General features: G+C 39.3%; 1 protein-coding gene across 4 annotated transcripts in view; it reads left to right on the top strand.

Annotated features, from left to right (window-relative positions):
- The window catches only part of WAC (WW domain containing adaptor with coiled-coil), a 47220-nt gene extending 30560 nt beyond the window's left edge, over nucleotides 1-16660 (top strand). For 3 of the 4 annotated variants that reach the window (XM_079946763.1, XM_079946766.1, XM_079946765.1), the window contains exons 7-14: nucleotides 1182-1499; nucleotides 2802-3047; nucleotides 4623-4745; nucleotides 6557-6705; nucleotides 8295-8413; nucleotides 11484-11667; nucleotides 15026-15153; nucleotides 15641-16660. In XM_079946763.1, coding sequence (XP_079802889.1) covers nucleotides 1182-1499; nucleotides 2802-3047; nucleotides 4623-4745; nucleotides 6557-6705; nucleotides 8295-8413; nucleotides 11484-11667; nucleotides 15026-15153; nucleotides 15641-15710 — 1337 coding nt within the window. In that variant the 3' untranslated portion in view covers nucleotides 15711-16660. The remainder of the gene's footprint in view (nucleotides 1-1181; nucleotides 1500-2801; nucleotides 3048-4622; nucleotides 4746-6556; nucleotides 6706-8294; nucleotides 8414-11483; nucleotides 11668-15025; nucleotides 15154-15640) is intronic. The other variant, XM_079946764.1, reaches the window with a different exon arrangement.
- Nucleotides 16661-16887: the final 227 nt, after the last annotated feature.

The following is a 16887-nucleotide window of genomic DNA, read 5'->3' as shown; positions in this document are numbered from 1 at the left end:
TTCAAACTTGGAGTAATTAATTTAGAGATGTGTCATTAGTTTTTATTATTTCATGCTGGAATACTAGATGCAAGTGTGTTTAGCTACCTATAACCCTTGAAGGCAGTAATGTCATTGCTTCTCAAGAATATTTTAGCAGCTTGTCCCCAGAAATGGTAGTTGCACCTCCCTCAGAAGTTGGGGGCTAGGGCTGGGAGAGGGCAGTCTTTGTGGCAACCCCACTTTCCTCCCCACAGTTGCATTTGGTTTCTTCACTATGTAGCTTTTTGCAAATGTTGAAGATACATCTCATTACCCTAGCCTTTTGACACCTGAGATGTGCGTTTCCTGTAACTGGAATCTGTTTTAACTTTTTAAATTTATTATGAAGTGTTCAGATTGGGCTGTTCCTCTTGCAAAAGACTCAGGCAGGAGCACATAATTGTGTGAGGTAGACTGCTTTTCAGTTTTTTCCTCCTGCCTAGGACAGAGCTCTCACTATTTTGTTAGCTGTTAGTCAGCTGAGTCCTCTTTAACTCCTTTCTTTGTTATTTTTTGTTACTTAGTAATCTTCCTCTTCTTTAGTTGTAGGATACTTTTTCCTGTCTTTGTTACTGTTTGGTGTCTCCATTTTTTTACTGTTTGGTTTCTGTCCTTTTATTTGTCCTCCACTGAGGTAAAAACAACAACCCTTGTCTCCTTGCTAAATATCTTTTGCTATTCTATGCTCAGAGTTTTACTTCTGTTTAATTCTTTACTACTGGTCTTTGTTTCTTGTCGCTGGCTGTTTCTGTTTTGGCGGTGCCTTTGACACCTAATAAGTGTGTTTTTGGGGCCCACTCTATTCCTGTGATTGGAATCTGTTTTAACTGTTTTTAATTTTATATTTTGTGAAACCCCCCCCCCCCCGGACCTACTGATAATAAATTTAACAACAACAACAAAAATAATGGAATTTGGTACTGAAACACTCAAACCTTTGTAGTGTGGCATTTGTAGATATAATATGAATATTAGAAAAGTTAAATTTGATAAGTACATCACAGCATTGAGTATTTTATGAAATAATGTTCATTCTTCACAATTGGAGCTAGAATAGGATTAAAGTTCAGTAAATGCAGATATATTTACTTGGTCAGTATTGGAGCTCTAATTTGGTCTTTTCCGTTTCTCATTGCAACATTGTGAATGATAAACAAAAGTGGAAGAGAAGCATTCCAGTGATGCCGCTAATATGCTCCCACAGAATATTTTGTCTCAGACAAGCAGACACAACGACAGAGACTACAGACTGCCAAGAACAGAGACTCACAGTAGTTCGACCCCAGTACAGCATCCCATCAAAACAGTGGTTCACCCATCTACTACCCCAAGTTCTGTTCCACCTAGTCCATTTTCTCTACAGTCTGACCACCAGCCAAAGAAATCATTTGATGCAAATGGAGCATCTTCCTTATCAAAACTGCCTACACCCACCTCTTCCATCCCTTCACAGAAAACTGAGAGAAAAAGTTTGTCAGGTAAAAACGTTTTTGGCTTCTCCATGTTGTTAGGTCAGATAACTAGAATACACAACCTTTAGAGCTGTAGCCTGTTTGCCCTGTGCAGAGGAGTTGACGTTTACATTAACCATGAGTTTTAATTCTTGTACAAAACCTAGAGCTCCAGCTCATATATTTGGTTGTCACCCACTGACATGTGCTGCTATTTTTATTTTCTTTGACATGACATTTTCAGTGATTTACTCATTTTCTTATATCTTAAAAGTATGCTTAAACATCAAATTGCTTCAAGCCTTTTCAGGAAAGCATAAGTGGTATAACTGGCTTGTTTGACATATTTGTGTGATTAGTATTCCTACACAGCCTCTCTGAAGCCACTGTGTTAAGAGATCTTGACACCTGGCATTGAAACTTTAGAATACTGTGGGATGTATATGATTGGTGCTCTTGTGTAAGCACAAGGTCTGATCCAGCAGCAGGTGTCCAATAATGGGGGAGAACGAGAAATTTTTGTCCAGGCCCTCCCCTCGACCTGTACGTACATAATTTCATTTGTGTATTCTGAAGTCTCTGATATTCTCCAACATCAGGATACCTGACCAAATAAACTCTCATTTTGAACCTGTTTGACAACTGTGTGTCCTGTTCCTTGCTGATACCATCCAAATTATGTATACGTACAATACTGTACAAACCCATACATTAAAGTTTTGCAGGTGCCACCAAAACCAGTAAGTTTCACTTCTACAGGTAACATTGGTGGTGCTTTGCCCTTTCAGGAGTGATATAAAGACATTAGAAACAGGCTTTGGGTTTAAATTCAGGAACTGTATCAGTTACATGGTCTACATGCATTATTAGATTTTTTTGTTAAACATTAATAGTTTGAGTGAGATCTAACATTAGCACGGGATGTTTGAGAGTTTGATAGATATTTTTTTCTGACAGTGCACAAAGTTTAGCAGATGCCCTAGGGGGTGCACAATATCTTTCACAAGCACAACACACCCATTGAATTTGCTATGTGCTGAGAAGGGAACTGCTTCCAGTAGAATGGCTGTTGCATGAGTGGGCTGCCACAAATCTCACCCTTTGCTTTTACTTTGTAGCATTGTTTTTATCTTGTTAACCACTTTGGAAATTCAAATGTTCTATAATGCTATAATGCTTTTTTTTTTTTTTTAAAAAAAAACCCTTTATAATGGGAGAAATTTTAAACCAGCCACAGAATTTTGTATGATTTATTATTGGATTTAAAGTATGTGAAAGAATATGAGTGGGTTATGATGGGAAGAAACATAAATATCTCTGTTTCTTCAGAATCTATGTCAATGGACAAGTCTCTATCCCACTCGTGCACAACTCCTTCCACATCATCTGCTTCTGGGCTGAATCCAGCTTCTGCACCAACTTCATCGGCTTCAACAGTTCCTGTTTCACCTGTCTCACAATCCCCAATTCCTCCATTACTTCAGGACCCAAATCTCCTTCGACAGTTACTACCTGCTCTTCAAGCCACATTGCAGCTTAACAATTCAAGTGTAGATATATCCAAAATAAATGAAGGTAAGACAGATTTTTAATAGTTTGTCCTAATACTGTATTGAACAAAGTGACTACGTATCTAGAAGTTACACTTCTACATAAGGTAGATTTAAAGTGCACTTTAAATTGTGCACTTGCTTTCAGAACAAATGTTACCTTTGCAAATATGTGTCCAAGCGAACATTTACTAAGGTGATGGGCAGGAAGGAAAGATTTACAGGGATGAATTAGGGACGTAGAGACTGACTTGGTAAAATATGAGTTAGTGGCATTTGTAGGGGAGAATCAAGCTGGTGATTCCCTGCAATAAATGCCTGCCACTGTATTCGTGTAATATGACAAATGGGGTTGGGAACCTCCATGCTTTTCTGCCTTTTATCTTGCATGAAGCCAAGACTGGCTGTATTACTTAATGAATTGGAAATTATTTTCAATGTACTATTTGCATTGAGCTTAGGGGAAAGTGAGGGCAACAAATGGAACTACTGTATTTTTCGCCCTTTAGGGCGCACTTTTCCCCCTCCAAAAATGAAGAGGAAATGTGTGTGCATCCTATGGGGCGAATGCAGGCTTTCACTGAAGCCTGGAGAGCGAGAGGGGTCGGTGCGCACCAGCCCCTCTCACTCTCCAGGCTTTGCGCAGCTCTTCGCAAGGCGCGGGAGCCCGGCGCTGGGCTCCCACCGCTTGTGGAGAGTTGCCTGTTCTGGGGGCTGGGGTCGGGGGAAGCTCCCCCCCCTTTATTTCCCCCCTAAAAAACTACGTGCGCCTTATGGGACGGTGCGTCCTACAGGGCGAAAAATACGGTACTTGCATTTCAGCCAGTAAAAGTTGATTAACATCTTAAATTTGATTTTAGTACAGTGCATTTTAAACTGCAGTGCTGAACTTAACCATTGAACCCAGTGTAGCATACATCTTAGTAGAACACACACAGGATTGCACTACTGCAGATCCCAGCAGATTCCTACTATTGCTGCTGCACTTACAGGTATAATGTGTGCAATTCTGGTCACTGCAACTCAAAAGATAGACCTGGAAAATAGGAGATGTTCAGGACTTTTTAGTTGTGGGGAAATGGAAAGGATAGGAAGTCATGATAGAGGAGAATAAAAATGTGTAGACTGGAGAAAATGGATAGAGAGAAGTTTTTCTCCCTTAACATTCAATGAAATGGAATGTTGGAAGATTCAGGACCAAAAAAACAACAGTGCCACTTCGCATAATACATCGTCCTATCCTCCATTACTTTGTCATTTAACTATCAGTGACTGTTAGTCACAATGTCTATGTTCTGCCTCTACTGTTTGTGGCAGTATACATCTGAATATCAGTTGATAGAGAACAGAAATTTGGAGAGTACTGCTGCTCTCATGTGCTGCTTTGGCGCTTTAAACATCTTGTTGGCCACAGAGAGAACAGGATTCTTACTAGAAGTACCTTTGGTCTGCTGCAGCAGGGGTGCTCTTAGGTTCTTATGAGAAGCTGGATCAGAAACTTAGTTTTAGGGAATAATATTTTCTTTCAAAAATAAGTACTATAGATACACTGTTGCTTCTTTTCAGGGAATGAAAGTGGTAATCTTAATTTGTGTGTTAGTTCTTACAGCTGCTGTGACACAAGCTTCTCTACAATCTATACTTCATAAAATTCTCACTGCTGGACCATCTGCTTTTAATATAACTTCCCTGATTTCTCAAGCAGCACAGCTTTCCACACAAGGTATTTTGGAAGCTTCTTTCTGTCTCCGTGTAAAATTTCCTTGTACGCTATGAGACTTCGGTTCATTTTATTGTAGAGGGGTTCAGTTAGGAAAAGTGTATCAAGTGTTAGTCCTAGTCAGAGTAGACCTATTAAAATAATGGGCATAACTAACTTATATAGATATAACCTTTAAAGTCAGATTCCTAAAGGGTGTTCAGAAAAGCTGGTAGCTTCCACTGCAGCAACAATTTGTTGTTCTGTTATTCTGAACACATTTATGGAGGATGAGATTCAGTTGTTTGGTGAATTCAGTCCAAATGTTTCTGGACCAGTCAAGCATAATAACATTATAAATAATCAGCATTTACTAAAGCCAACAAAATTGACACTGCATACATTCTGTTGGACTGAGCTGCATGTGTGAAGATGTTGTTATTTCTCTTAACAAGTTTTATTGCTTATTCAGATTCCGGAAGGGGAAACCCAATCTATTCCAACTATAAAAAAGCTAATACTGTAGTGATCTAGTTCAAGTTCTTACTATGCAGTACTTACTATGAATACCTAAAATAGGTTATCTAGAAAACTCCTGCTATGCGCTATATTACTTTGAACTTAGTGGAAGCATTGGGAGTTTGATTAGTTCTATTAAAAGATAATAATCATAAGCAGAAAATGATCCTGACTAAAATTAACTTTCTTTAGTTTTTGTTGTTTGGTCTTCTGGGTCTATCTAGGGACAAAATGCCCTCATTGAAAAAAATTGAGAGCTGAAATTAGAACTTCTTAAAGAGAGCTCTGTGGTCAGTGGTAGATGTCAAAAATTAAGTAGTGCATGACCTAGAGCCTGCAACTAACAAATTGAATAATTAATAATATATATTGGAAAATACACTTTGCATTTGCAGGTATATAAATATTTTGTTTGCCATTTAAAAGATCCCTTCGCCCCCCCCCCCAGTCTAAAACTGGCTCAGTGTGTGAAGTGGGAATTCTTATGCCCATCAATTATTATTCATATGCAACTTGACTACTACTTTAAAGTAAGCTTTTTTGTGTACTTCCACATGATATACAGTATATTTTCAGACTCTTCATATTTAACTATGCATGCCATGTGATAAGCCAGACTATGGCTCGCTGGGACCACATGAATATGTGGTCTCCTAAAGAGGAGTTCAGTTGTTTTGCTCCTCCCCAACCCTTTTTATTCCCATGCTAAGCTAAGTCAAGATTAGGCTTAGTGTGGCATCCAAACCAGTGCTTGTGGTCAAGTGCTCTCCTTGCTAACCACAAACTATAGCTAAGGTTTGTTACATGACTTAGCTTAGTGTGGCACAGGAGTGAAAAAGAACAAGGACAGTATGTACTTAAATTGCTTGTTTAATAGTTTGGTCAGTCTGAGGCTGAAGCATCTGTGTATGTAAGTACAGGATTTACACTTGATTATATAAATTGGTGTGTGAGGCTTTAAATAGTTAACTTTAAGTAAAACCATTTCAGCAGTGAAAATTCCATACAGATTTAGGTGCTGAAGTAGCAAAAGATAGTCCAAAGCTTTTAAACCCTTCAGCACCTAGTTTCAGCAAACAATAGAACAGCATCATCTGGATATGACTCCTGTTACAGCATAAAAAGTTGCTGAGTTTGTAATTTTCAGTCCTTCATGGAGCAACTGTTTTATGTCTCTTGGCTTTCTCATTTGGTCACAGCTCCTCTTCCCCCTTCCATTGCTTAAGTCTTCCAAGCTTTATTTCCTAAGAATACTTAAAAAAAAAAATACTTACATTGAGTAAGATTTTAAAAAATTGTCATGGTCTTATTTACAGCTCAGCCATCTAATCAATCCCCAATGTCTTTAACATCGGATGCCTCATCACCAAGGTCATACGTATCTCCAAGGATAAGCACGCCTCAGACTAACACAGTTCCTCTGAAACCTTTGATAAATACACCCCCTGTATCCTCACAGCCAAAGGTAAGATTTTAATGAGTTACAGCAGGAGTAAAGCTCTGCTTCTCTTGTTAAAGCAGACACAAGACTCCAACATTGTAATGCTTTAAATATTTTTTAAAAATATTTTCGGCTTTTTCTTGTATTAAACAAGAAACCCAGATGATAAGAATCTCAGTGTTTAGTACTTCAACAGTTTTCATTAGATGACTTTAAGTGGATGCTCTAGTTTCTGGTGGAATAAACCAGTTGCTTTAATTATTATTATTTTAGTCTGTAACTGTCACTGGTTGGACTTTGTAACAAAGTGGCTAAGAGAGAGCCAGGAATTCCCAGTACAGATCTTGCCTTCATTATATTGGTAGGCAGCCTCAAGCAAACCACTCTCATCTTCTTCTACCTTCAACCTGGGCATAATAATAGTGGCCTACTTTAAATGTTGTTAGCAGGATTTCTTTTCCAAAAAAATATTAGTCTCTATTCTGTGCTTACTGAGCGCAGTCCTTATCGGGCTTTGTGGGAGGAGGTTTAGGCACACATTATTAGTTCTCTACAATAATTTTAATAGACAGCTTTCACTTCTGTCCTTTCCATACCACCCACAATTCTCTGAGCAGTTTGACAAAGTACTAGCATAAATGTTATTATATCAGCCAGTCCCATTTAATCTAGCTGTCCTTGTTGGCATCCATCTATCTTGGGAAACAATGGAGAAGTGCACCTTTGGGGGTAAAGTCAAATTTTGGAGAGTTATAGCATCTGCTGTGACTGTAGAGAGACATGTTTTGTTGCAGCTAGGGCAGATGTGTGGTTGTGGTGCTTCAGATGCACCATGGTCTGACTGTCTCCAGGCATTGAAGTAGTCTGCAAGGGATTCCCACATGGCAGGATTGATGTTGCCAGCCTTGTTCACAGGATAATTGAAGATCATGGGCTGTTTTGAAAGTTGGAGTCTTGTATAATGCACTAACGTGGTGCCTATACGGCTCCCTCCTCCCACTGAAATTAGACCTAAAAGAAGCATTCTGCTCTAGCCAATAGACAGGTTGAGGTGTGTGCTCAGTTATGGTGTGTGTGGTGCCCACAACAGTTTCTGGGGTTTGCAAAGGTGTCTATTGGCGGTCCCTGCTGTAATTCAACTAGGAAGTTACCAGTAACAATAGCAAAGTACTCGCTGTGCTTTTTATATATCTGTCTCTTCCTCTGTCCCTTTAAAGCAGCTCTATTCCATTCCAGTTTTCAGATTTATCCTCCCAACAGTTGGTCAGCATTCTGTCAACACTGAACATGCTTAGTCTGTACTGAACTGTCTCTTGGTCCCTTATATATTGTAATAAAGTTTTTATTTTTGTAGGGGTACTTCTGCAAACCTTAGGATTAGCCTCAGTCTTCTGATACCTTCTTTGTATTGGGGTTGTGTATGTACAGTTTTGAGTATCTTTGTTCATGCAATTTGAGTTAAATTAAATTAGAAGACATCCTTCCTTCGATTTCTGTGTACTGTGCCTGAAATAAATTGCAGGAGGTATCCCACTTCTAATCCTGATTGATAGCTCTTCAGTTTAAGGTTATTTGAAGTAATACTGAAATGTGGTCAAATTTTAAACTTTCAGGTTACTACTTCAGGTGTTAAGCAAGGACCAGTTTCACAGTCAGCATCTCAGCAGCAAGTGATTGCTGACAAACAACAAGGTCATGAACCTGCTTCTCCTCGAAGTCTTCAGCGTTCAAGGTATATATTACATTGGTATTGGCTTTTGACTTCACCATAACCTATTCTACCAAGTGTTGCTTTTTGGAGCTGCATGCTCTCATCTGCAAATACTGCTTGTACAGTGGTACCTTGGGTTACATACACTTCAGGTTACATATGCTTCAGGTTACAGATGCTGCTAACCCAGAAATAGTACCTCGGGTTAAGAACTTTGCTTCAGGATGAGAACAGAAATTGTATTCCGCCGGCACGGCAGCAGCTGGAGGCCCCATCAGCTAAAGTGGTGCTTCAGGTTAAGAACAGTTTTGGGTTAAGAACGGACCTCCGGATCAAATTAAGTACTTAACCTGAGGTACCACTGTACAGTATTCTTGCAATCAAAGTTGGGGAGAACATTACAGTCTCAGTGCAATTGCAGGATAGATTATTTACACATGGTCAGTTATTGGAGTTAGTGGCCTATTAACTGTAGTGTCTAGATTTCAGTTTTATGTTTGTTTTTAGTGAGCTAACACCTGTACATCCTGGAATTCTGTTGCCTTAAGTGATGCAGGAAAAGCAGGAAGGACTGCACAAGCTGCTTCTTCATCACAAGTGTGTGTATTCAGTTTTGAGACATGAATGGAAATCTTGGGGGCTTTTTGTGTATTGCCTTTGAAGCCAGCATAAGCTATTCATGTTAAAAGATAGAAATGTGGCTTAAACACATCTCTGCTGTTGGTGAATGTAAAGATAAATTCTTAGTCCCATTATTAGAAGGTGGTACGGGGACAGAATTTCCATATTGAATTCCTAGTATTATTTTAAAACCTGTATGTTACCATTTGAAGTAAACAATTTGAATACAGTTGCATTTCAGAAATTTGCTTGGTGCTGTTTAAATAGTTGTGGCTCTCTTGGTTGTGTGATAGTAGCAGATAAGCTTATGAAGGCACACTAAAATTTTGAATTAAAGGAAATCTGTCATTGTTGAGCCCTCCTTTTAAGTGCATGATTTCATTGACACGAATCAGCTCAGATTTTTAATAATGGTAGTTCTGAATTGTTCTTTACGTAGCTTTGATCTTCAGGTTTGAGCTACATTTTGTCCAGTAGAATGCATCATATCTTGAAAAAAGATGCTTTTTTAAAAAATTAGAGCTTGGACACTAAAAGTAAGTGTTTACATGACATAAAGATCATGTTTAAAAAATAAAAATAGGGATAAAATTATTATTGAATTTGTTGGTTAAGATTAAGGCAGTCAAATTCTGGAAGTGCTTTTCTTCAAAGTTGTTTGGTTTCTAGGTGGTGTTTTTTCCCACCCCCTGGGATAGGGTTGCCAAAGAAATACTAGGAGCAAAACAGTTTTGATGTGTGCAGGGCAAGGTTTCAACAGCCATCATAGGGTCAGGAAGTGCTTAATGCGAAGAAAAGTACACTCGTGCACAAATATACTGACTGCAACTGACAGAAATAATTATGTATACTTGATGAATATGCTATTCATTAAATTGTCCTAGTATACCCAATATTGTGCTTTGGTCTGAATTAAGGCTCACTATTGATGCATAATGTCAACTCCTAACCTTATGCAAGTGGCTTCTCTGGATTATTTTCTGCTCTGTGCCTACTGTTGGATTGGCTTCTGGTTGGTGTAGAATACATGTGTGTGCTAAGCCATAATTGACTTAGTGTGGCATGTGATCCCCAGGCCACCGGCCACATGTACAGCTCTGTTCTGAATCAGAGCAAAACCCAGTTGCCTGGAGTAATTGTTACTTGCAGAGGTGACTAGTCAAGTGTCTTCAGTACAAAAATGTTCAACCACTGAGCACTGGAGAAGCATAGATACTAGGCATGGTGTCCTTTCATTTCACTTCAGGCATTTCCCAATTTGGGGTGAGTGAGAATTTGGGCAAATCCCTGAAATAAGAGTCTGGTAGACTAGTGGAAGAGAACAATTCTATTAAAAGAATTGTTGCTTAATATAACTTTCCATGTTTGCTGTTCCTATTTGCCACCCTAGCCAATATGAAGAAAATTCCTGTGTTTATGAGGTGTGGGTTCTGCAATCAGAACTAATGCAAGTGGTGCCACTATCAGTATGCTAGTATAATGTCCTGGTTTACAGAACTGTTAGGATGCCTTTTGTGGAATTGACAGGCAGTGTGATGTGGGATTGTGAAACTGGTTGTAAAGGACAAAAGGTGCCAGGCACATACACTTAATATGTGGGCCTGTGGAAGTGATTTATAAAACCCGTGGCACCTGCTTTTTATAGGAAGAAATTTACTGGTGTGTTCTTGGAAAAGAATGGGGTTACCTGCTGTTGGGACTAATGACATCAGGGAGGCACATAGAAGACATTAAATAAACTTCCTTTTTAAATAAACTTCAGGAGAGTTTGGTCCCCCCCCCCAATACCCATGTCAATTGAGACAGAATTAGTTTGAAATCCATTGGAGCCATGAAGAAAACACTCCTCACTAATGACTTAGTTATTGTCTTCTCACAGACAATTTGCAAAATGACAATCTCATTATTTAGGGGACGCGGGTGGCACTGTGGGTTAAACCACAGAGCCTAGGACTTGCCGATCAGAAGTCGGCGGTTCAAATCCCCGTGACGGGGTGAGCTCCCGTTGCTCAGTCCCTGCTCCTGCCAACCTAGCAGTTCGAAAGCACCTCAAAGTGCAAGTAGATAAATAGGTACCGCTCCGGCGGGAAGGTAAACGGTGTTTCCGTGTGCTGCTGTGGTTCGCCAGAAGTGGCTTAGTCATGCTGGCCACATGACCTGGAAGCTGTACGCCGGCTCCCTCGGCCAATAAAGTGAGATGAGCACCGCAACCCCAGAGTCGGCCGCAACTGGACCTAATGGTCAGGGTCCCTTTACCCTTTACCTTTAATCTCATGATTACTGGCTATGCAACTTTCAGGTGGGCATTTTCCCATGGAAGAGATTGGAACTATTCTATATAGTCTTCGTAGAGTTGGAAGGGACCTTGGACATAACAATCCAATCTATGCCGAATCTACTGTGCAGGGTGCAGATTAAGCATCCCTGACAAGCTAACTCAACAAACATTCATTCATTCTTTTTCTTTTAGTAGTCAGAGAAGTCCATCTCCTGGTCCAAATCATACCTCCAATACAAGTGCTTCTAATACGACAGCACCACAGAATGCATCCGCACGACCTACGTGTTCATTAACACCCACGTTAGCGGCACATTTCAATGAAAACCTTATAAAGCATGTCCAAGGGTGGCCTGCAGATCATGCAGAAAAGCAGGTGAGTGTACATTTTGTAGTGTTGGGCAGAATCAAGTGTTGTTTGAGTAGATTTCCGCTTGCATGATAGGATTTCACTTTCCTCTCCTATCCCCTGCACACCTCCAAAATCTGCCTTAGACTTTTGGAAGCAGATTTTGACAGTACATAAGGGGGCTGCAGTAAGGTGGAGGTGGAGATGAAATACTTTTTTGCTTGCAACCCTTTGGATTACAACAATTTAGTGTCCTTTTGAATGTGTTTTAAATTTCCTCTGTTCAAATTCTTGTGAACACCAATGATCTTTAAAGCAAATAATTTAATGCTAGTGAATATTTCACAGCTTGCATTTCAATTTCCATGGAGGTTGGAAGCACTGGAATTGTTCTTATGCATGGGTGTAATACTGTTGTAGGTAGTTTGTGTTGGGATATCCCAACAGTTTGGTGGGGAAAACAGGTTGTAGAATAGGTATAGTGATTTTTTTATATACTGAAAGATTGAAGTACCTTAAAACTGTTAGCCAAGAAACATATTGTTTTATTTAGATTTTCCTCATTTTAATCCAGTGATTTAGGGCAGTGTTACATTAGATAAGCTTTTATAATTTGTCAGTTACTTGGTTCATGGTTGTCTGGAACAATTGACCTTGGTGACCGGGGACTGTCTGACCTGGAAATTCAGTGACACTTTCACTCCTGCTTTAAAAGATTACTTGCCCTTTAAGGCAAAAATGTGGGAGGGGAGAGTTCTATGTACCAGGCTACATAGCACTGCACTGTTATTTCCAGGTTTATGGTTCCATTCTCCCTTTTTGGGAGGGCAGATGGAGAGCAGAGAATAGGACTAGTCACTGTTTTTGTTGTTTGAAGCAAGGAGCCTTCCTGTTCACAGCAAGTAGAGCAGAGGATGAGTGAGTGTATTTGCAGGTTTAAAATATATTCCTCTATTATCCAGCAACCTTGTGAAGGAAGTTTAAGTTGAGAGTTACATGGACATGGCCCCCTTTGTTTCATGACTTAATAAGAGTTGAGGCTGCCTTAGCTATTCAGATTCAGTCATTTGTTTTCAGACAAACTTGCATGCCTGTTGAAGCAGAAAAGAAGCTGAGAAGATTACAGTGGTGTTAGAAATCATTGTTGAGGTTTAGAAAGGCTTTCAGAAAAATATTTACTTTTCAATCCAATGCTGTACAAATTAAAAGTTAAAGGCTGTTTTCTGTAATTCTCAAAACCAATAACCTTTTTCTCCATGTCAGTTTTATAAAGTTGAATGAAAAAATAACCAGTTAACTGTAAAGTATAAAAGAATAAAATTTCTTTTTAGTTGTGGTTTTTAAATTTTAGCTAACTGGGCCTTTCTGTTTTGACCTTTCAGACTTCATAGTAATTCTTGATAATGTTGTAAGATGAGGCATTGCAGCACAGATGCAGTGTTTTAAATATTACAGTTTTAACATGAACTCTATAGTCAGTGTAACAGAAACATCCTGTAGCAGAGAGGACTGAAACTTCATTACAGTGTATATATAATGTAGTACTGTTAGTTTATAATTTGTTCTGGTCAGACAACATATTTTACCAGAGCACATGAACTTCACAAAAAGCCATACAACATGAATCTCTTACCTAGATAAGGGATAGGGAACCCCAGATGCTGTTTGGACTCCCAACTCCCATCAGCATCAGATAACATGGCCAATAGTCAGGGATAATGAGGTTAATAATCCAACAACAACTGGAAGGGCCACAGGTTTGACATCTCTGATCTAGATGCTTTGTGCAAAAGTTGGTATGAAAACATGATGAAAACACCATGAAAGGGGATAGGGAAGCGTTCTAAAAACAATCCAGTGAGGACTGAATATGCTCAGGGGGGTAAGAATGCTAATGAATGTTTTTTGTCGGTGTGGTGGAATACGGAATGGCGTATGCTGAAAGAGAGCATTGTTGGTATCAGTCTGTCTTGAGAGACAATGGAATGCGCCTCTAGGAGTGAAGTCAAACCATTGGAGAATCACAGTACCTGCTGTGGCTGCAAAGACTGGTAACTCATAACTGCTGCCTCCCAAGCCTGGGCAGTATGTTTGGAGGTCCTGGGCTGCCCAGACGACAACACCCACTCTCTCCTCAGCCTCTCTGATGTGGTCCAAAGGAAAGCAGAGCAATACATATGGCCCCGGCTTGGCTGCAGGAGTTGACAGAAGGAGGCGTCCAATACACCATAAAACCATCTTAGGCACTGCACTCCTGATTTGTGTAGGATTTGATCCTTAGCCTTTTCTTCTCCTGAAGATGTTCCACAAGGCACTGGGTTTTCCTCAGGTTTACTGCCGAAGCCTTTCTCACTGATGAGTATAGCCACAAGGTAGTGGAGGTTTAGAAGAGACCATCACTGGCTGGGGTCTTGATCACAGGAGTACTCCATGCTGTAGTGTTTTGTGGCAGCTCCCACTTCATTCTTCTAGTTTCCATATTCGGGAAAATGCTTGCCCAGATCCTTGACTTTTCAGTCAATCTCTTTCCAATCCCAGAATCAATTTCAGTCAGCGTACTCCGTTAAATCTTAGTAGGATAGCAGTTCTTCATGTTGCCTAATCCACATTTGATGGCTCTACTTTTAGGGTACCGATTCTCGCCCATCTTTTGCAGTTGTAACCAGTACAGGAGAAGTGCTTTATGCACTCTGATGGAAGGAAACCCAACTTCCACATGCAACATTGCAGCCAGTGTACCATTTGGTAGGCACAGATGGACTTTTAATAATTGGTTTTGGATTGCTCCAAGGCATTTTAACTCCAAATTTTTACCTCACACTGTATTTGGGCAAAGATCTGATAAATAAAAATTACAATTGTTGAGGCCAGTAAATTTTTACCCATTCCCTGTGAAAAGACAGTTTTAGACACAACATTTTGTATAGCTACTTTGCCTAGACAGACAAATTCATTAAATACCTAGGTATTTAAAAAAGATGTCTTAAATGTCTTAAGTGCAGGTGGGGAACATGCTGTTGAACTTGGGTTCTGCCATGGGCTTCCCATGTGTATATGGTTGGCCACTTTGAGAACAGTGTTGGACAAACAGACTGTTTGGCCTGATCTGTTGGGCTCTTCTTACATTCAGACTACTTGCTGTAATGGACAGTTCTGGGTTCTTGCTGACAGACAGCACCACACTTTAAATACCCATTTGAATTAAGTAGGAGAAGCACCATGTTGCTGGCATATAACAGGACTGGGATTTTACCATTTTGAATGAATGGCAAGAAACTGAGGGTTTGAGATTCTTTTGACACCAATACCATACTTTGTGTTTATGTCCAGAAGTTACTCCAAAAGCTGCAACACACTTTCCAACTCCTCCTCTTAACTCTTTTAGGCATCAAGATTACGTGAAGAAGCTCATAACATGGGAAGTGTCCACATGTCAGAAATTTGTACTGAATTAAAAAACTTAAGATCTTTAGTTCGAGTATGTGAAATTCAAGCAACTTTGCGCGAGCAAAGGTAAGAATTCTGGGTTTCTCATCTTGATTTCCCAAATCCTTTTCATCAGTGTTTTTGTTTCATAATGTTTTATAAACTTAAGAGCTACTGAGCAACTTTCCCTAGCTTACAGTCAGGGGCTAAAAACTGTTATAGCTTAACATATAGGATGATATTGACTTAAACAGGAATAATACCTCCCTCCACAGCCATTGAACTACTGAAGGTGCCCTTGTGTGTTCCTGGATCTTGAACAATTATTTAGTCCATTATGTGTACCATTAAGGTAGGTCAACTATTTCTAGGCCCAGCAATTTTGTCCTTTTTAAAAATAAAACGCATACAAAACTGTGTTTATCACAGTATTATCCCTTCAACCTATTGTAGATTGAATAACTAACTTTAAGAATGTGCATGTCATTATTAAAGTACTAATTCATGGAGTAAATTACTCATCTAAGAATGGATTTGACATGCCAGTACTAATTGCTTTCTTTTCCCTTTGTAGGATACTATTTTTGAGACAACAAATTAAAGAACTTGAAAAACTAAAGAATCAGAATTCCTTCATGGTGTGAAAAAGTTGTGAATAATTGCACATGGGTTTTGAGTACAGGAACTGTAAAACTGATTGCCCAGTCTTAACATTTTTGAGCTGCATTTGAGTAGACTTTGGACCGTTGAGTTGGGCAAAAATAAAAAAAGATAACATGGGAAAGGGGACAGGAGGGGTGTCATTCAGGGGAAGGAAATGAGGATGATTTGTAAAACCCTTGAAATGTAGATTTCTTGTAGATGTATTCTTCACGTTGTAAATATGTTTTGTAGAGTGAAGCCATGGGAAGCCATGTGTATCAGAGCTTAGACATCCAAAACTAATCAATGCTGAGGTGGCTAAATACCTAGCCTTTACATGTAAACCTGTCTGCAAAATTAGCTCTCTCTCTTTTTTAGTTAATTTATCATTCAGAAATCTTGCATTTCCTAAAATTCAATGCAAGCGCCAGGCGATCTGTGTCTCAAGGCTGCAACAGTTTGAAACAGTTTGGGTAATGTACAAAATATCATGAAACAACTGTTTCCACACTTGCACCGAATCAAGAGCAGTGCTTCTCCATTTCTGTTTTACAGAGCAGTGTTTTTCATTTTCTGTGTTCATTTCCCCCTTAAAATCCTAGATCTGATTTTATCAGGTTTTTTTTAATTCTAATTTCCTCCTTTCCTAAAGCACTGTTGCTATGGCACTTTTCTATAATCTTTTCATTCCTGTGTACAGTAGCTTAAAATTGCAGTGATTGAGCATAACCCACTTGTTTGTATAAATTATTGAAATGTATTTCCATTTGCACCCTGTAAGAATGGACTGGTAGTACTGCTGGGCATGTGTGCTGAAAGTACATCCCTTTTTCAAATTATAAGGAAACAGCCCAATGAACATGTCAACATGGTTGTGGGAGGGAAAGAAGGAAAAAAAACTAGTCAGATGTGAATTGTATCTGTTGTAATAAACATGTTTAAAACAAAGAAACACTGGTTTTCATTTCCTTTGGTCGAAACATTCAATTTGGCCTCTTTGGGGATTTGTTTACTGAAGCTATTCTTGTTGAATACTTTTTTACTTACCTGAAAATAAGTCCTCAAGGGAGGCTTTATTTTAAAAATTGTAAACAGAAAATTGTGTATAAAATATTTAATGACATTCAGCAAGGATCATTGACACCTCCCCAACAGTTGTCATATGTTAACTCCTGGTTT

This window comes from Podarcis cretensis, assembly GCF_951804945.1.
Source record: "Podarcis cretensis genome assembly, chromosome: 12".
Taxonomy (NCBI): Eukaryota; Metazoa; Chordata; class Lepidosauria; order Squamata; family Lacertidae; genus Podarcis; species Podarcis cretensis.
This window is presented reverse-complemented; position numbering and strand designations above follow the sequence as displayed.